At 41.3% G+C, this 21,587-nt stretch overlaps 1 protein-coding gene across 3 annotated transcripts in view; it reads right to left on the bottom strand.

Moving 5' to 3' along the window:
- adcy8 (adenylate cyclase 8 (brain)) overlaps positions 1-21,587 on the bottom strand; it is a 97,016-nt gene that overhangs the window by 64,200 nt on the left and 11,229 nt on the right. For all 3 annotated transcript variants that reach the window (XM_080194279.1, XM_080194281.1, XM_080194280.1), the window contains 3 exons: positions 11,943-12,070; positions 3,796-3,954; positions 3,376-3,646 (listed from right to left, as the gene is read on the bottom strand). In XM_080194279.1, the coding sequence (XP_080050405.1) occupies positions 3,376-3,646; positions 3,796-3,954; positions 11,943-12,070 (558 nt within the window). The remainder of the gene's footprint in view (positions 1-3,375; positions 3,647-3,795; positions 3,955-11,942; positions 12,071-21,587) is intronic.

Here is a 21,587-nt window from a genome sequence, read left to right as displayed (position 1 = left end):
GGGCCTGTGAGGAGCTTTTCAATGCAGACCCTGAGCAGCTCCAGGGATTGGAAGTGTCAGTGAAATCTACAAGGGCAGTTAAATATGTATTTATTTCTTCTAATTCCTGTGGGCTATCTCCTTCTGATGCTAGCAAAAAGTTATGGCCCATTATGCTCTTGGAGGGAGTAGGGAGAAACTCTGGCTTTCTGTGAAAGAATGAACCCAACAGAGCAAATGGACCTCCAGATCTGCACTAATTTTTAGACCTGAATGTAATCTTTGTGATAGAATCACACAATTTAGATCCTTACAAATTGTTCGTCATTTACTTTAATATTAATGTCGGATCTGCAAAGATCCTTTTGTGCTTTCAGTTTAATTGTAATTAGATAAAGACTGTCTTCAATGTGGTTCCTCAGGGTTTGATAAAATGATTTCTGTTCTATTGCAGGTGCTATATTTAGACTTTGAAAATATTGAGAGAGACTCTATTCTATTTCAAATTAAATTGTCTCCCCAGGGAACCAACCTAAATGTAAATTGCTCTCAGTCCATTTCTAATTCCATTTTTGATCTCCTTCTTGTAGAAATTCCTTCTCTTCACCAACATATGCCCTGTGACCATCGTAACTTCTTTATTTAACAATGCATGTCCAAAAAATGGACATCAAGGCCAGAATCCTTCCATCCCGCCTGCCACTGCAATTGTAGCGGGCAGGTGGCAGACAATGTGAGGGTCCATTGAGTCAGGCAGGAATTTCTGGCTTTTAGACCAGCGCGGCCTGAGAATTCCACCCCAAGAATCCCTACATTGCCAGGCAGCACAGTGAGGTGTTGGAAAAGACCCATTTCTCGCACATTTTGACTGAGAACTACTGACTCCCTCAGTGGATCCCAAGAATCGGCTTCAAAGCTTAGTCTCCTCATTTCGTATCACTACTGAAGTGGACAGGACACAGCCCAGTTATTGGGAATAAAATGATTAGTTTTGATTTACAATGCATCCTTAAGGAGGCTGGATTATGGTCTAACCACAATTATCAAGCATGTCTATAAAATTCCATACATTATACAGCAATACTGAGGGAATATTAACCCCAGTTTGGTCTGGTTCAGGGGAAATATTATAATGTTAAAATTCACAAAACTAAACTCAACCGACTTCACCCACACCCAGGCAGGATGGAGTTGGGAGGGTGGGCGGAGCTCGGCTCCTCATTTGAATACTTTAATGAGGCTCATTTTGTTCTCCGTTTTTGATTTAACCCTTTTCAGCTGAGTTTCCCAGACCTCCGGAAAGCTGTCAGCTGAAGGGAGCTGAGGCCTGGTATGTGGAAGAGAAAGATGCCTTCTCGGCATTGCTTATAAGTGAGCAAGAGCTGGAGTGCTTTCACTCTGTCTGCCCTGACCTGGCTTTTCTGACTCCATCCCCATTCTTCCCATCCCTACCTCCGCTTAGCTCCCCAGCTGCGGCTTCCAAAAACTCCCAAACTTTACTGATCTAACCCCCACCATCATCAGCCGCTAATGCCTTCTGTCCCTGACACCAGCCCCCAACCTCCAAGCACCGGCCTTTGATCTCCCTGGTCATCTCCACCCTTCACTTGACACAAGCCTCCAATCTTTCCCACCTCTCTTCCCCCACCCCTCCTCCTCATTGTTATAATTGATGTGGAGATGCCAGGGTTGGACTGGGGTGGGCACAGTAAAAAGTCTCGTAACACCACGTTAAAGTCCAACAAGTTTACTTGGTAGCACAAGCTTTCAAAGCGCTGCTTCTTCTTCAGGTGAGTGATTGACTCACTTAATGAAGCAGCAGTACTCCAAAAGCTCGTGCTAACAAATAAATCAGTTGGACTTTAACCCAATGATGATATTGGAATCTGTTATAATGTAACTCATGGTAATATGCTGTGTGGGTAACTTGACCCGGTATAAATAGAAAGCAGATGGGATTTGTGGGAGGCTTGTGTGATCTTGGGTGTGGCCTAAGAGTTGTGTAACAAAGTTTCTTTATGAAACTTTTTCCTTTGATTTACTTTGTGAAGCTAGTTCTTTTATTGCTTGCAACTGAAGTATCCTTACTGCCAGATGAACAAACATGGCGTCCAATCTCCTCCAACACGAACCTACAATCTCCCTCTGAGTGCACGATCCCTGATCAACTCTTCCTCCTCCATGTTTGACTTTCCCTGTCCTTTGCTGTCTGCTTTCAACTCCATGGCTGTAGCCTTACGTTTGTAGGCCTACAGACAGGCAGCCTCTTCATCTGGATGATTACAATCAAGTAACAAAGACAAAAAATATTTACCAGTTCCTGCTGTTGAGTTTGGCTGGATCTGAAGGAAACCGGTTTATCCAGGTTAAACAAATGGAAAACTGCCGCTATTAACCCCAACCCCACTGCTCCTCCCTGTAAATATCGGAGCCACAAGGTGGAAATGGAAAATTAATCGGCTAGTTTGCAAACTCAGTGAAATCCTTTACTGCCTTGTTTTGTCTCAATTATAAAATTGTTTGGTTATATTTTCACAGAAACACAAAAAATGCTTCTATTAGTTAACCATTTTCATCCCATAGATCTCCAATGTACTTTACATTGGTACTGGCCGTTTTTGCAATGCTGTGATATTTGCACAATACCAGGTTAAAGTCCAACAGGTTTATTTGGTAGCACAAACTTTCAGAGAGCTGCTCCTTCATCAGATGACTCACCTGATGTAGGAGCAGATTTCTGAAAGCTCATGCTACCAAATAAACATGTTGGACTTTAACCTGGTGTTGTGACAATTCTTACTGTGCCCACCCCAGTCCAACGCTGGCAACTCCACATCTTGGTAAATGTAGGATTTCTAGAACAGAGGGGGAGAATTGGGACTGAGTACATGTAACAGGTGTCTCGTTTTCATAGAGGTACCTCAGTAAACAAGAGACCCCAGTGAAAGTTTCATTTTAACCCTGTTCCAAAATGCACGGGGAAAACGATGCATACAAAGATCTAACAGTATCAGGCAGGACAAGATACATGAGCTCATTCAGCTCTCATAGCCACAATGCCTTGTGCATTACAACAAGTCCATTCCATGCCATACTGCCCAAACAGCATGTAATAAAATATTTGCAGAAAGTACACGAGGATAAACTGCTTTGCACTGGTAAAGCCAGATGACAACCTGAAAGCACTGAGACTTATTGGGGAAACAATCATTATCCCACTGTATCAACTATCACATATGTGCAAGACTTGAGAGGTATGATATTAGGAAGTGAATGCGCCTTAGCAGGATTGCACGATGCAGTTATTATTTGTAATGATCAGTAAACAACTCCTCTATGTGGATGACACTAACTCATGAACATCTGAGAAGACAGATCAGATAAAAGTTGTCTTACGTTCTGTTTTCCAACAATATTATCAAATGGAAGCTCAGGACTCCAGGAACCTTCAGTAAATGTTGTGGCACTATTTCTTCTGTCAGAACTTGTGCTGGATTCTTTCATAATGTCTTCAGGCAAAGTCAAAAGGCTTTCTTCAGGTTGCTTTATCAGATATGTTTCAATGTTGTGTTTTCTCAGAAACTCGTTTCTTTCTTTTCCGTGCCCTTCTTCCACCTCATAATCACCATTTAGACAATCCAGAGTCGCCTTGGAAATGTGAATCCTCCTGCAAACAACAGATGCAAGAAAGGACACTCAGATCCCACCAGGAAACCAGCCCTCCCACAAACCTTAATAACAGGAGCATTTGTTTTCAATTTATTTTTAGAGGAAGAATAAATTGCTTATGTCTTGGATAAAGGTCATGATATTTACCCAGGGATCCCGCCAGACTCCAGTTTGTTTGCAATATCAACATCCCAGGACCAGACGTCAAATTGCCATTTGCGAAGCCCAAGCACTCCGCAAAGCACTGATCCAGAGTGTATTCCTATACGCATGTCAATCTCGTGTTTCGTGTGGACTCTCACATATCTATCCAAACAAAAAGAATCAAAAATTACAGAAATGTTCCAACATTAAGACATACAAACTGCTGTGCCCTTAAAACTATGCCATACAAAAATAAATGGTCGGGGGTTAACACCATCATTAAGACAGTGGTCAGAGTAATATGTTAAACCTTTGTCTGTTAATAGTCATACAACATAATTTCAACACCATTCTCATTCAGAGTCCATTTTCCATTTCTGCACACCTGTTTTAAAAGCATACGCTGCACACCAACAGAAAATACACCTTATAATCTCTCTCAATCTAATACAGCAGAGGGCTGATGAGCCTGAGTCATTAAGTATGTTCAAGGCTGAGATCGACAGAGTTTTAATCAGTAAGGGAGTCAAGGATTGTGAAGATTAGGTGGGAAAATGGAATTGAGGGTCAATCTATCAGATCAGTCATGATCTCATTGGGTGGCAGAATAGACTCAATGGACAAAATGGCATATTTCTGCTCCTACGTTTAATGGTCTATAGATGCTGCCTGACCTGCTGAGACTTTCCAGCATTTTTTGTTTATATTTCAAATTCCCAACATTCACAGTGTTCTGCGATTTTTAAAATCCCTGTTATTTTGAGTATAGGCTTGTACTTTTTTATTTTTTTCTTAATAAGTGCAGTTAACAAATAATTACTGCAGAAAATATATTAATTTTTTCAATATTCAGTGTCTTCTTAAATGTTTCTTGTGCACAACTGTAACCTGCTGTACCATTCCAGACAGCACAAACAGATAAATTGATTTTGAAGTCACAAGAGGGATTTTGAGCAAACAAAAAACTGCTTAAACCAATGGCACGTGCTGTTTAAAATATAACAGTGACATTTTGTTACTGTTACGCACCAGTTCCTTTCTTAACAGAGCATGGTTTAATGTCAAACAATTTGAGGCAACTGTCTTCAACTGTCTTTCCCTAATCTAACTGCTATGGATCTGAGTAGCAGCACTACCTGTGCAGAATGGGATACACAGGTTTCACTGAGGTGTCTTAACTTGATGGAAGCAGACAGTTATATAGCCCATCTCTGCAAACACATTGGGGTGAATTTTACCATCTGCCTGCCATGGGAATCGCTGCGAGCGAGGGGCGGACCATGGAAAAATGCGTTGACCTTGGGTGAGATTTTCCGGATTCAAGGCCAACAAGGCCAGAAATTCCCACACAGTGTCTGAAGTTGAAAAGCTATTAGCAACAATGCTGGCAATATTTGGAGGCTGGACTTCAGCCGGACAGCACACATCATAGCACATAGATAAGGCTTCGGATAACGAAGCTGGGAATATGGAAGAAATATAAATATTTTAAATGTTCCAACATACTTTTCTTTGCCTAGTTTTTTTCAAATCTGGGCACTAAAATAATATATCCAGATTGTTAGCATGCAGTTTACATCCTGCCCATCTCCAGATATGGACAAGTTGCAAATTGCCACCCCGGTGCCAATTTTTAACACACTGTGTCTATTTTTCTCCCTCTCCATGAATGCTTTTGATATTAAAGCCACAACATAAATACAAGTTAAAATTAATGGGAACAAAAATCAAACTGATTCTATAATGAACAAATGATCTGCTTGCAGAAATATCAAAAGCATTCATGGAGAAGGAGAAAAATAGACAGCATGCTAAAAATTGGCACGGGGTGGCAATTTGAGACTTGCCCATGCCAGTTCTGCTGAAGATGGGCAGGATGTAAACTGCGTGTTAACACCTCCTTACCATGACTGTAGCATAAGGTAACATCTGAAATGCTGCTAGCTGGCTCCGTGCTCTACAGAGTGTTATGCATGGTGATGTACTAATAGCATGTAGCACAGCCAGCCTTCTGTTCTTAAAGGCAACCTGTCCCTTTGAAATGGAAGCAGCACTAAATATTATTGCGGCAACTTAAAACATGACAATGGGAAACCAGGAAAACCATCAGCAATTTTTTTAAATCAGTAAAATGTCTGCTGTATTGTTAAAAGACAAGGACGTTAAAAAGCTGAAATAAATCTATCTGGCTCTTAAGATAACTTGGCTTCTTCAGATGTTAAACCAACATTTTTATCCTAACATCTCTTCACCGCACACCAAGTTCTCATGCTTCACAATGTCCACAACCCATCACTCATTCATTGGCATTCCCTGACACTCAGGATACATGCCTAACATCCAAATACTCCACCTCGCTCTCACAAACTTATCAATGAAGTCAGATTCACACATACTAGTCATTAGCTCCACATTTCCAGTGACTAAAGTCTGTTCGGTACATCATCCAAACCCAGTGCAACCTTATCATTGACATTCTTCCCTCTCACTTGCAACACAATGTGGCACACAATAGAAAAAGGCAGAGAAGAATCAATAATGGACAAGGATGCTTGCATTGCCTGAGCTCTACAGGAGAGAAGGTTTTCAACATCATGGGGCTCACTACAACAGAACATATGTCATCTGGTATCACAGAGATTGTTCAGGATGATGCATGTTTCTGACTTATGCTCCTTCTCAACTCCCAGCTTACTCACATACTGAGACCTAGTATGGTGAGTATGATAGTATGCCTATTGGCCCTCTTGCATCCCACTGTCTCCCTCCTCCTTCACCCTAACCTATCCCTTCTGATTTTCTGTTTTCAGACAGCTAGGCACAACAGCTTCAGGAGGAAGAGACAAGACAACACAGAATTGAGTAAGAGGCCCTTTCACTTGATCTGATCACCAGCCTGTACACTAATGTAGAGCTGGAATCTGCTCATGGTGAATGATCCAGGTATGAGTGGGCTGCAGTGATACCTGTGGTAAAGGGTGGCTTATCTGCCAATTCACTGGATGGTGAGATCACTGACAAGTTCTGCTGCAGATGACTCTGATAAGGACTCTGATGGAGCAGCACACAAAGACATGGGAAGGCGAAAAGGTCTGAAAATTAGTGGCCAAAGACAATGGCAGTGATTCTCTCAGCCTGTTGCACTGCTCGAGTAGCACAGTGGGCTGGAAGACATCAGTGGGGGCTGTTTCACAGGCTTCCGGCTGGGTGTCACAGCCTCCATGCACCTCCACAATCAGGATTTTTGGCGTCATCAACTCCACGCTGATTTGGGGGGAGGGGGGCCTCTTGGGCAACGCCAGCTTGTCATCCTGAAACAACTTCACAAGTGAAAGCAAACAATAAAAAAAATGTTGCATGGGCTTCTTTTAGCTGTTAGAAACTGTTAGTGCATAGATTATTCTTCCCAAACCAGTCTTCAGTGTTTAGCTTCAGCAGTATTGAATCCTCCTGTCTGTGGAGTTCTCCTTAAGTTAGATCACCTGCAGTCTACTGTTTAATTTCTGATCCTGGCTTAATTGAAGGTCTCCCAATTTCAGCAATTTTGCCAGGTTCCAGTGTCTGCTGTCTGAAGTGAAGTACAATCCCAGAATGAAGGGAGAGTGTGTTATGTGTGGATCTTCTACAAAGTTGCAGAATCCTTACTCATAGTGAGCCATGGTATTGCCATGCCCAGTACAGACATGAAGATATTACAAACTTTAAAGCTATAGTTTTAAAAGTGGACACCAACAGCTGTTTAAGGTAAATGCATATGTCTTGAAACTTGGCAATATCCAGCTCCAGACAGTCCTGAAACTCAAGCAAATACCTAATTAAAATATGGATGGTCACACACACTTGTGAGATTCGCATATATCATAATTTAGAGAATGGACCAAAACCAACAGATGATTGGATTTCCATACAACTTGTCTCCATATTTTACCGGGGCCACTGAAATCAATAGGTGATAAGGCAAATGTGAAATGGATTCCATCATCCTTTTGTTGCATTGCGATGGCTCCTCACCACAAACAGAAAGGCTTGGCAGTCTCTGGGTGTGAAAAATCACAGCACAGGTGTTTACCCGTCTAACACACTGCCTTATTTGGAAACGGACATTGATTTGGAACAGGTCACATGGATAAAGCAGCTGTGTTTGTTACCTGCTTTTAAAATTTAACAACTGGATCTGCTAAGCCATTAAACCAGTGCAGGACAACTATGCAGCCAAGGCTATATACAGCTATTCCTTAAAGGTGGGAAAAATGTCTTCACCACCACCACCCTCCCCACAACCCGTTCCATCTTAAAGTTCATCTGCGAGATGAACTCCTGGCAATTCAAATACAACAAGCCTCACAACCTACTGAGAGTTGATCTTTCTCTACACCCTAGTTGCGACTGTAACACTACATTCTGCACGCTCTCGTTTCCTTCTCTATGTATGGTATGCTTTGTCTGCATAGCGCGCAAGAAACAATACTTTTCACTGTATACTAATACATGTGACAACAATAAATCAAATCAAAAGAGTCCTTTGATTTTACAGGACCTCTATTCCAGCTAAAACATTAATTCATCCAAGAAACTACAGGCCTGCTATGAAAGAGACCGAAATTATTCAAGAATGCAATTGTATTGTTTGTTTCTTTATTTGTATCTAATCTTTTAATGGGATTTTCTGGCATTTCCTGCCGGCGGAACCTTCCAATCCTGTTAAAGGTGGCCCATGTTGGGTAACCTGGCAGCAGAACATGCTATCCACACAAAATATCATGGACATTGGCGGGACTTGAAGATCCCACCAGCAGCTGATAGTGAGTCATATCTGCCACTGGAAAACATGCTGCAAGTGGCTGGAAAATCCCATCCCTTATATTGTGACAATGAGTGTAAGACTTCACATTTAAACCCCTGGGGCAAGTGTGTGGCAATAAATAAACCCCTTCAACTTTAAATCCATAAAAACTGAATCATTAGAACAAAGCACCATAAGTTTAAGAAAACATACTAATCTCACACATTAAAACACTTTGATCATGGCCAACAACAAAATACATAAACTCTGCTCATAACAGTTCTTTCACCTTCACACCTGTTGTTTTCTCTTGCTAGATGTGAAAGGGTTGAGGCTTGCATTCTGCTTAGTCAATTATTTAAAACCATGCTGCCACCATGTTATGTTCTTATTCTGTTCAATGTAAAGGTATCAACCATTCACAAAGACTGGTGAAACAATAACAACAGCATCTCCTAGCACTGGATTTCCGGTGGCATCAGCTCCATGCCAAAAACTGGTGGGGAGGCGCAAAGACCATTTAAATCCTCATTTTATTATAATTAAATGTGATTAGTAGATCCGGGACTGAAGTCTTCAGACCCGCTAGCATCCCACCCCTAGCCAGAGCAGTTCACTCCAGTGGGGATTACAGTAGCTCCCCACTAACGGGGAACTGCAGTGACCCCGCTGGAGTGAAGGGGGGCAATTCGGGCCCCCCAGGGGGTCTGGCAGCGGTGGGAGTACCCCATGGGTATTGGTACCTTGGCAGTGCCAACATGGGCCTCTTGGCAAGGGGGCAAAGTGCCAATGCCAGAGGCACTTTGGTATTGGCCATCAGGCATGGTGCAGTGCCAAGGGGGCAGGGCCTTGTGGGTCAATCAGTCTGGGTGCGGGGGTTCCACTGCCACTCTGCAGACAGGATCAGTGGGGGAAATAGAGAGGTATGCATGAACCCCACGAATCTCCCAGCCCGCAGCACTAAAAAATTAGCGCAGCAGGATGGGGGAATTGCCCCCTGATTTCTACATAGCTGCTTATAGACTGCCTATGTCATAGGAGTAACACATCGTATCCCGTGTCGATATGGTATTGATTGACAGTAGTTTTAAGACACATTCCCTTCAAGGTTCATGCAAATCATATCGCAACAATAATCTGAAACCAAAAGCAGAAAATGCTGGAAATATTCAGCAGAGCTGGCAGCTCTGTCACTATTGCTGGGTTCAGAGGATGCACGGAAGGCAACGGGGCAGCTTACACACATGGCTTGGCAAATTTATTTGAATTAAGAACAAGTTTCTGTCTATTTGATGGATATATTTTTAAACATTCATTTGCAAACAGGAGTAGCTGCATCGTGACTCATTCTGAAAGCTTAATTAGAGCATCTAATCCTCAAAATTACGACATTTTTGTTGCTGCTTCTGCTTTCAGATAATTCAATGCTTTTTTATGCAGCTTTGAAATGATTTACAAAGCCAAGAATCCTTGTTCTGTGATGCTGAGCCACTATTAGTATCAGGAGGATGGCCATCCCTGATTTTGTGGCCAGTGACTCCTACTAATTTTAATCGGCTCCTTGCAAATAAAATTGCACTACATGAAAAAGTAGAGCTTTAACAGTAAAATAGCTGAAACTCTTACACTGCAAATAATATGGCCTTCCATAGTAAATGACTCACGCATAAATCAATAGGCAGAACAAACTGTTTTAAAAACAAACTAACTTTGCAACCAATGTTCAAAACCACTACACAACTGAAAAAAATACACAAGTCAAGAAAGAAAAATGTGAAATCTTGCCTATTTGGCCTGCATCGCCAAAATTATGAAGACATTTATGTTAAAATAAGAAATAAATGCAAATAAAATGTTTTTTTGTGACCTCAGGATGTCACAAAGCTCCTCACAGCCTAAAGAGCTAATATCTTTGAAATACCAACATTGATGTAATTAATACACAGGCATGTGAGAGCCAACTTGTACATAGCAAGGTCCCACCAATTAATAATGAGGTAAATGACCAAACTTTGTTCTTAGTGATGTTGGTTGCGCCATCAATATTGGCTAACATATAGGGCATCCCAGCACTTTTTATGCAGCACCATTTTACCTCAAGCTGAGGAGACAAATTTTGTCTCCTCTTCACTTCACATCACATCCAAAATCCAGCATCGATGCCAGTGCAGCACGCCTCTCCGCCACCAACTCTGATGACACTAATGAGTCTAGTTTATGCACTCAAATTTCTGGAATGGGGCTTGAATTGCAGATCTTTTAACTTAGAAGCAAAGGCACTACCACCCAGCAGGAATGACACTTACTAATCAATCTGTTGCAATTATATTTAGATGAGAAGAATCACAGAATTGTTACAGTACAAAAACAGGCTTTTTGGCCTATCATGTGTGCACTGGCTCTCCAAACAAGCAATTCACTGAGTGCCATTCTCCCATGGTAAGCAAAATGGATGTTTTATTGATTGAATATGGTTGTGTAATTAAAAAAAGTATCTCAATGTTTCTTGCATAATTTAACAAGGGAAATTGCCACTAAATCTGCAGCTAGAATTCTCTAGCTGGAAAACGTAAACTAAAAAAACATTTATTCTGCATTCTGTTGTTGACTGCACATTTAGTCAGTACGTGCCAACATCTTCATCATAACAATATTAATGATTCAAAATATTAAATTAACATTCGGTCCACTGAAATTCTAAAATCCATTTAAATCCATTAAAACCCCATAGTTAGCATGTTTAACCATTCCAGTAATAATCATTATTAAACTCACAACTTTCAATCAAATAAATCAGATCAAGTAAAGCTTTCAATGCATTACAACAAAATAAAATTGTGTATTTATAAAGCACTGTTCAGCTCCTTATGTGCTTTTCAGCTACTAAGGTATTTCTGGAGTTTAGTCACTGTTGCAATGTAACAAACAAAACGGCCATTTCAAGCACTGTAAACTCCTACAGACAACAACCGGATAACAACTTGATAATTTTATTTGTGATTGAGGGTTAAATATTGGCCAGGGACAACAGCGATGACTTCCTTGCTCTTCAATGAAATAATTCTTTGAAATGGGATCTTCTGTATCCACTGAGAGGGCAGTAGGATTTAAAGTCTCATATGAAAACAGCATTTCTGACAGTGCAGCACTCCCTCTGTACCGCACTGGATGTATCAAGCCTTGATCAGGTCCTGGAGAAGGACTTGAACCTACAACCTTTTCTGTCTTAGAGGTGAGATTGCTATCAATTGAGCTGCAACTGATGTTATGTAAGTTTATTATATTATCTATTTTTAATGCAACTTTACCACTGCAAAACTACATTTTAATGAACATCGGCACATTTGTGTAATTGTGGTGAAATTACCTTATTGTCTTGATCATGCTAAGACCCATTTCGACACTGCAATGTGCGTGGTCATGACGTGGTTCAGGGAGTCCAGATACACAGTAATAGCAATCTCCAAGGATCTTAATTCTAAGACAGTGATGCTCCTAAAATGTTATTAAAATACATTATTTTAATTAATAAACTGCATAACTGTATTAGTGGCACTCTTTGCATGCACAGTATAAATGAGAAATATTCATTGTTTTACAATACACTTGTCAAAGATGCTTTTTGATATGCATTTATTATGAAGAGAATATTCTTGCACAATTTCATACTTTTGCATTTATACAGCCTTCTAACAGCTATATTTGCTGAGGCAGAAAAAACAGAAAACAGTCATTTCACTTCAGTGATTACACCCATCAAAAGAATAGGGGTCTGGGAAAAGCACTGCAGGCATTTTAAATAGAAAATCTCAAGCATCCTTTAAATATAGCTCCATCATTAAAATGACCAAGCTACGTATGAAGTTTCTAAAAACATTTAAATTCAGATGTAAATAGCCAAAATATTGTATTTTACTAAACACTGTAACACAATAGCATAGGTCAGGTAATAATATTGTATATTCTGTCCAGGAAACATCATTATATAAATCACAGATAACGTAAATGACTCTGAGCTAATTGTTGAGTTCTGAGCGGTGTGACCTATTCTAATTAGCATTACCTCTCCAGGGTTCTCTATTTCTGTGTTAATTCCATTATAAAACACAGTGGGGGTGAAATTGGTCTTTGCTAGTAACATAAGGTGAACTCAAAGCGAGTTGACATCAAAGAAAAAATAGTGATTTGTAACATGCACATCAGCTGAAAGATTTATAGATATCAGCAACATTTGTTTTCTTAAACAACAAGCTAACAAAAAAAAGAGCTAAATATGTACCTGGACACCAGTGGTCATAATATTATTACAATTCACTTGAAAAACCAAATCAAGAAAATGTATCGGATGACAAACAACATAAGTAAAATTATTTGAGAGATTCTATTGAAATGGAAAACCTTTAGAACCATCCTTATGCTTAAGGAAACACTGCAAGTCTCCAGGATTAAAAGAGAATCCATTGGGAAAATGAAACTAAATTTGTTGACTAGTTATGCCCAAAGCTGAATTATAGTTTAAGGGAAGTTACTCACAGGAATATGTACTAAAGTCACCTGAGGGCAACAGAAGCTGCTATCAGATCAACCAATAGGATGTTGGCAAAAAGGATAATATATAATGTTCTGAAAATAGCACATTTTTATCAATTATGTTAGCCAGAGAGCCATTCAGGATTCTATAGGGCCACTAAAGGATTTCACAGGGCAAAGTCAGATTGACTTCCGAATGTGGGCTGAGATTTTAACTGGTTGCTTTGTTCAGTCTACATTACTGATGATAATACTATGTTATCATTAATATAGAATAGGACCGATATTTTAACTGAATGCATAATGCATAAAGTCCTGGCTAGAATTAGATTCTTCAAAATAGATTGGGTTGCTTGCCCTGAGCCCATTTACTAAAGTTGCTCAAAGAAATGGGAGCTGCACTTTGTGAGCCCCTTACTCATATTCTGATAGCTTGCTAAGGGGTCTGGGGTTGTTCTTAAGCTCTGGAAAGAGGTCGACCTATGCCAGTATTTCAAAAAGGTGGTAAGTTAGAATGGGGAACCTTAGGCTTGTGAGTTTTACTTTGTTCTGAAGCATTATGAGAGAGGTTGCTGTTGCTAAAATTGCACTGTTAATGTTGACAGAAATACCTCGACAGAGAAATACTTATTTAGAGTCTCAACATGATTCCCGGAAAAGACCTGGTTGAATCTTTTTGAGACATTCAAGGAACTGGCGGAACAGAATAGTATCAGTGGTTTCAGGGTGAGAGGAGATGGTTGATGTTAAAAATGGCATGATGGGGTAGGGGTGCGTTCCTGACCACATCAGCATGGTCTGTACTGACCATCACATTATAGAGGTGGTACTGCAGACATTCTGTGCAAACACAGAGAAGTATGCAAGTGGGCAGATTGTGACATTAATCAGCATTCAATATTTATTTGACACCCACCTGCCATTTTAAACCACTCTGCTCAAGTTAATCTCACCTGTTAAATATGCACAGCTGAACAACTGCATGAGGGCCCTTAAACAGGGCAATTTAGAGGTATCAGCACTGAATTTGCAGGTGAGTTAACAATCTACTTGCTATTGCAGAATAAGTAGAAATACTGGGTTGCTGGAGGACTTCTGAAATGTTGGTTAAGTCAATATGGAGTGGTGCATGATGTTTCAAAGGAATTGTATGCCACTAAAAAGCTTTTGAGTTCAGCATTTTCTCTCAGCCATGAGGGCTATATTTGCGGTCCTTTTGGAGTACAGCATGAGGGAAATGGAGCATAAACAGCAGAGAAGACAAACTGCTTGCAAGGGGGAGGAGAAGGACTCTCAGCAGGAGATTTTACTTTCCTAGAGTCTTCAGGAATACTTATAACTGCCCCTCAGCCAGGAGCAGTGTGTGAGGTTAGTAAGGCAGCTGGGAAGATTTGGCATGTAAAGGATTAATTCACTGGCCTTTCCCACTCATATGAGGTCATGGCTTCATGGATATGAATGCATTGCATTCATGTCATGAATCCAGGCACTTGGCATTGACTGCCACGACTGGCCTCTCCCATTGACTTCTAAGTACTTGTCCAGAGAGCATCTTAATCCCTGAGGGATGAGAACCTCCCACTTCCCATCCACTGTCTGTATCTGAATCCCGCATGGCATGGGAAATCCTGAGGGCACACTTTTCTGCCTATTAAGCCATTTTGGATTCTTTCTTCCAATGTTATCTAAGCAGTTTCAGCCCTTGCTGCAGCCACTTTTTAAAAGGTGCTGTCTGACTTCACATGGTGCAGGTTGGCTTTAAGTGCTGCTTGCTTAAGACAAACCTGCTCTGTTGTGCACTGCCCACTCTGCATTGGAATCAGTTGGGGCAGGAGGGAAGCCAGCGATCAGGGCTGGCTTGAGGGTGGTCAGCCGAAGGGATGGGGGGATGCTGGGGAGGGGGGGGGTGTCTACTGCTGGGAGGTCGGCATTGCCTGGGGGTGGTCAGGATTGGTGGGACGTGGGGGGCGGGGGGGTGGGAGAATTGGTGGGGAGGAAGGAGGGTTGGAGCTCCGGGAAGAGGAGGGGGAGGTGCCAGGGCTGGCTTGGAAATGGTCGGGGGGGGGGGGGGCCACAATTGTGCCATTGGGGGGTTGGGGAGGCAGCATTGTGGGGGTCCCGGGCTGGCCAGAGATTGAGCTGGCCAGTGAACTGGAGGCTGTCAGTTCAGGGCCTCTGTGCACGCACACTCAGACCTGCTGGTTTCAGCCTCCTGGGTGGGAATAGGCCCCACCCCCTGAAGTCTAATGATATTCGTGCTGGTGACCTCTGCAGTGCATGGGGTCTGAGAGATTCTTCTCTGAACTCTCACTGAAAAAAAAAGCATGTATTACTCCAGTTTTCCCACGAATTCAACACTGAGTTTTTTTGGGAGAACCGTGCCCACGATTTGCCTTCTACATTGCCTGCTGCACCTACTTGCTTGCTTTTAGTGACTGATATACAAGGATACCAAGGCCTCAATCACATTCCCTTCTTTCAATCTATAGCCATTCAGATAATAATCTGCCTTTCTGTGTTTGTTACCAAAGTGTATAACCTCACAGTTATCCACATTATATTGCATCTGCCCACTCATTCAACTTGTCCATCTCTGCATCCTCCTCACATTTCACCCTTCCACCATCTTTTGCCATCGCAAATTCAGAGATATTACATTTAGTTATCTCACCTATATATCAATATGCATTGTGAATAGCTGGGGTCCCTGCACTGACCCCTGTGGTATTACTCCACTAGGCACTACCTGCCGCCAGGAAAAAAGCTTATTTATTCCAACTCTATGTTTCTTGCCAACCAATAGTTTTCTGTCCATCTCAATACACTACCCTCAATCCCACGTGCTTTAATTTTACATGCTAATCTCTTGTGTGGGACTTTGTTGCAAGTCTTCTGAAATCCAAATATACCACATCCACTGGCTCCACCTTATCAACTCTACTAGTTACATCCTCAAAGAATTTGCCAAGCATGATTTCTCTTTCTTTCATAAATCTATGCTGACTCTGTCCAAACCTGTCACTGTTTTCCAAGTGTTCTGCTGTTAAAACTTTTGTAATGGACTCTTGCAATTTCCCCACTACTGACATCAGGCTGACTTGTCTATAATTCCCTTTTTCTCTCTACCTCCCTTTTTAAAAAGTGGGCTTGTATTAGCTACCCTCCAATCCGTACGAACTGTTCCAGAGTGGAAGGTAACCACCAACACATCCATTATTTCTAGAGCCATTTCCTTAAGCCTTCAGGAGTTCAGATTATCAGGTCCTGGAGATTTATTGGCCTTCAATTCTATCAATTTCCCGTTTCGCTACTAATACTGATTTCTTTCAGTTCCTCAATCTCACTAAACCCTACGTTCCCCAACATTTCTGGTGCGTTATTTGTGTCCTGCTATGTGAAAGCAAAATCAAAATATGTATTTAGTTGGTTAGCCATTTCCTTATTCCCCAGTATAAATTCCTCTGTTTCTGACTGTAAGGGATCTACATTTGTCTTCCCCAATCTTTTCCTCTTCTCATACCTATAGAAGTTTCTATGTTCTCCTGTAAGCTAATTCTCCACTCCATTTTCCCCTTCTTAATCAATCTCTTTGTCCTCCTTTGCTGAATTCTAAACTGCTTCCAATCCTCAGGTTTGCTGTTTTTTTCTGGCCTCTTTCTTGGATGTAATACCATTTCTAATTTCCTTTGTAATCCATGGTTTAACCACCTTTCCCATATTATTTTTGCATCTCACAAGAAAAAAACAATTGTTGCTTTTCACCCAGCACTCTTTGAATGTTTGCCATTGCCTATCCACCAACAACCCTTTAAGTAATGTTTTCCAATCTATAGTCAGCTCATGCCTCATACTCTCATAGTTTCCTTTATTTAGATAGAGGAGCCTAGTCTCAGAATTAACAACGTCACTCTCCATCTTGATAAAGAACTCTATCATATTATGGTCATTCATCCCCAAGGGTCCTTGGACTACCAATTATTGCCAATTATTCCTTTCTCATTACATAACACCCAGCCTAGGATGACATCTCTAGTTGGTTCCTCAACATATTGGTCCAGGAAATCATCCCGTACACACTCTTGGAATTCCTCCTCTATGTATAATATTGTTAGTAATTTTATTTGCCCAAACTACATTCAGATTAAAGTCACCCATAATTACAGCTGTTCCTTTATCACATGCATCTCTATTTTCCCCAGTATCAGCATTACAGTTTGGGGGTCTACATACAACCGCCACTAACATTTTTTGCTCCTTGGTGTTTCTCAACTCTGCCCATCCAGATTCCACATTATCAGAACTAATATCCTTCCTCACTATTGCATTAATTTCCTCTTTAACCAGCAACGCAACACCACCACCTTTTCCTTTTTGTCTGTCCTTCCTAAACACAGAATACCCCTGGATGTTCAGTTCCCATCATTCATCACCCTACAGCCATGTCTCCAAAATCACAACTATATCATACCTATTACATTTATTTGTGCAATTAATTTATCCACTTCCTTGCAAATTGTATTAAGGTACAATGCTTTAAGGCTTGTCTTCTTAACATTCCTTGTATTGTTCCCATTATTTTTCATTTTAATCCTACTTGATTCTGGATCTTGGTTTCTCTGCCTAGCACGTTTCCTACTTCCCCTTCTGTTTTTTGCTCTTATCCCCATTGTCTGCGTGGGTTTGGTCCGGGTGCTCCAGTTTCCTCCCACAGTCTGAAAGATGTGCTGTTAGGTGCATTGACCCAAACAGGCACCAGAATGTGGCAACTTGGGGAATTTCACAATAATTTCATTGCAGTGTTAATGTAAGCCTTACCTTAACTTGAACTAACTTTAACAGAATTGCCTGTCATATTCCAACTGAGGCCTAACCAGTACTTTCCCTTGCTTTGCACTCTATCACTCTTTTGTTCTGCCATCTTTAAAGACTTGTGTATGTATCAACCCAGGCTCCACTATTCATGCATTCACTTTATAATTGTACCATTTATCTCATACTGCCAGTCCTATCTTCCTGCCAAAATGAATCACTTCACACTTCTCTGCATTAAATTTCATGTACCATATGTCTGTTCCTTTCACCAATCTGTGTGTGACTTCCTAAAGTTTGATACTAGTCTCTTCACATGTTTAATACTTTTTTTAAAAAAGTATTCATTAGTTGGCTTACATTAACACTGCAATGAAGCTGCTGTGAAAATTCCTTAGTTGCCACACTCCTGTACCTGTTTGGGTACACTGAGGGGCAATTTAGCATGGCCAATGCACAAAACCAGCACATCTTTCAGACTGTGGAAGAAAACCGGAACACCCAGAGGAAACCCACACAGACAACATGCAGATTCCACAAAGATAGTGACCCAAGCTGGGATTCGAACCCAGGTTCCTGGCACTGTGAGGCAGCAGTGCTAACCACTGTCCCGCCCCAGCTTGTTCGCTTAATTCTTAGCACACTGAGGATATTTTGGCAAATATTATCCAATTATGGAAACACATTTAATGTTAGGCTCTATGTTTTGAATTTAGCAAGCACAGACTGCTTGGATATGGCCTGTATCTTTCCTGCTGTAAACAGAGGAAGAAACAAATTGTTTAATGCACCCTGCCAATCTTTGAGGCATATGGCCTACATACCTAGCATCACACTGTCACAAATTCATATACCACATTAGTCAAATGTATGATGGTCAAAACATCTGTCTGACTTAATGGCCATGATGTGGAGATGCTGGCATTGGACTGGGGTAAACACAGTAAGAAGTCTCATGACACCAGGTTAAAGTCCAACAGGCTTATTTGGTAGCAAAAGCCCCTAGCTTTTGGAGCGCTGCTTCTTCGTCAGGTGAGTGGGAGTTCTGTTCACAAACAGGGCATATAAAGTCTTTATATGCTCTGCTTGGGAACAGAACTCCCACTTACCTGATGAAGGTGCAGCGAGTGTTCCGAAAGCTAGTGGATTTGGCTACCAAATAAACCTGTTGGAATTTAACCTGATGTTGTGAGACTTCTTACTAATATGATGGCAGCATGCAGTTAGTGGTGAATAGCACTTGTATTGTTGCTGCATTGTTGCCCTACCAGGAAAATCTGAGGTAGACCATGCTCTTTTCAGGGCCAAGTGGTAAAAGTCAGTCACTATCAACTGGCGTATTCTCCATGGCAATGTCTCTACCAATCAGAGTCCACTTCTCAACCAATCAGCACTGTCTTCTCACACAGTCTAAATGTGTTGTTTTTCCTGACATTGTTGTTCTTGCAAATTGTCCTGATCAGTGCAAGAGGAAAAGCTTTGACAAAATCTCTTTTTTTTTCAGCAAAATTCAAGTTCTGTATAACAAAACTACTGTTTCTGAGTTTCATGGCGTCTATAAACTTTGAAATTATGCCCTGCAAACCCAATCCAGGACATCGTTATAAGCAGAGTTCCAAAGCACTTTTTCTTCCTTTCTGAAAGGTAGCATCGTAGCACACAGTGGTTAGCACTGGTGCTTCACAGTGCCAGGAACCCAGGTTTGATTCCTGGCTTCGGTCACTGTCTGTGTAGAGTTTGCACATTCTCCCTGTGTCTGTGTGGGTTTCCTCCGGATGCCCCGGTTTCCTCCCACATTCCGAAAGATGTGCTGGTTAGGTGCATTGACCCGAAGAGGCGCTGGACTGTGGCGACTAGGGAATTTTCACAATAACTTCATTGCAGTGTTAATGTAAGCCTTACTTGTGATTAATAAATAAACTTTAACTGAAAATGAACTATTCACCACTACTCTCCATTTTCTGTCCTTCAGCTAATTTTATATCCAAACAACCTTTTAACTAAGGACTTCAAAACTGCTATTAAGTCTATTATGTGATACTTTATCAAATGCCTGTTGAAAGTCAAAATGCACATCATAATGGCACTACCTCATCTACAATCTCCACAATTTCATTATAGAACCATTAAAGCAAAGCTGCAGGGGTTATATCGAGGATCCACGATAAGATGACTCCGCACACACATGATTACAGGCGGATGCAACAGATAAGACTGAAGCAATTGCAACGACCTTCATTCAGAAGCACCAGTGGGTGATCCAATTCAGCCTCATCCTGAGGTCCTCCAGCATCACCGTTGTTAGTCTTGAGCCAATTCGATTCACTCCATGTGAAGTCAAGAAATGCCTGAGGACATTGGATACTACAAAAGTTATGGACCCTGACAATATTTCAACAATAGTTCCGAAAACTTGTGCCCCAGAACTTGCCGTTCCCCGAGCCAAGCTCTTCCTATACAGTTACAATACTGGCATCCACCCGGCAAAATGGAAAATTGCCCAGGTATGTCCTGTACACAAGAAGTAAGACAAATCCAACCTGGCCAATTATTGCCTCATCAGTCTACTCTTGATCGTTAGTAAAGTGATGGAAGGGGGTCATCAACAGTGGTATCAAGATCCATCTATATGAAATTATATAGCAATGACCTGGTCACTAACACTCAGCTTCGGTTCCACCAGAATTACTCAGCTCCTGACCTCAATTCAAACATGCTTTGATTCAAACATGGACAAAAGAGCTGAACTTCGGAGGTGTGGTGGGAATGACTGTGCTCAACATCTAGGCAGCGTTTGACTGAGAGTGGCATCAAGGAACAAAGACTGGAATCGGGGGAAACCCTGAGTTGTACCTGATACAAAGCAAGATGATTATGGTGGTTGGAGGCTAATCATCTCAGTTCCAGGACATCACTGCAGGTGTCCTTCTAAACCCACGACCATTACCATTTAGAAGGAAAAGAGCAGAACATACCAGGGAACACCACCACCTGGAAGTTCCCCTCCAAGTTACTCAGCATCCTAACTTGGAAATATATTGCTGTTCTTTCACTGTTGCTGGGTCAAAATCCTGGAGCTTCCTCCCTAACAGCACAGTGGGTGTACCTACACCTGAAGGGTTGCAGAGGCTAAGATGACAAATCATCACCATCTTCTCAAGGGTAATTAGAAATGGGCAACAATATTAGTCTAGTCAGCAACACCCACATCCCACAAATGAATAAGAATAAAGCTCCATCCTTGGCATGTTTTGAGAATGCAGACAGAAACATCCGCTTTCACACAACAGTTAAAATAGTCTGTAGTTAGCATAGAAAATGTAAGCCCAATAAATTGTCCAAGCTTTTTTCTGAATGCACTTCATATCAGGAAAGTGATAGTTTTCCTGAGGGAGTCCTCCTCCTTGTCATTTTAGTGTGTTGAAGAGTAGGATCTGATCTTACTGAGCTATGCTGCTATTTTTACATCAATTAACATTTGAAACCATTTAGCATCAATTTGAAAGTGGCAGTACACTGAAACTGAAGATACACATACTTCATCAGCTCAAACATCATTAGCCGAAACACAGCAGAAATTTGCACTGATATAACTAACGCCTTAGTGAAGAAAAACACGTCAAGTTGCATAACAGGAGCATGGTGAAACAAAAATTGATGCAGTGCCACATAT

The sequence above is a fragment of the Carcharhinus amblyrhynchos genome, chromosome 8 (genome assembly GCF_965287045.1).
Source record: "Carcharhinus amblyrhynchos chromosome 8, sCarAmb.v2.hapA, whole genome shotgun sequence".
NCBI classification, from domain to species: Eukaryota; Metazoa; Chordata; class Chondrichthyes; order Carcharhiniformes; family Carcharhinidae; genus Carcharhinus; species Carcharhinus amblyrhynchos.
Note: the sequence above shows the minus strand (reverse complement) of the source record. Positions and strands in the feature narration are given on the sequence as shown.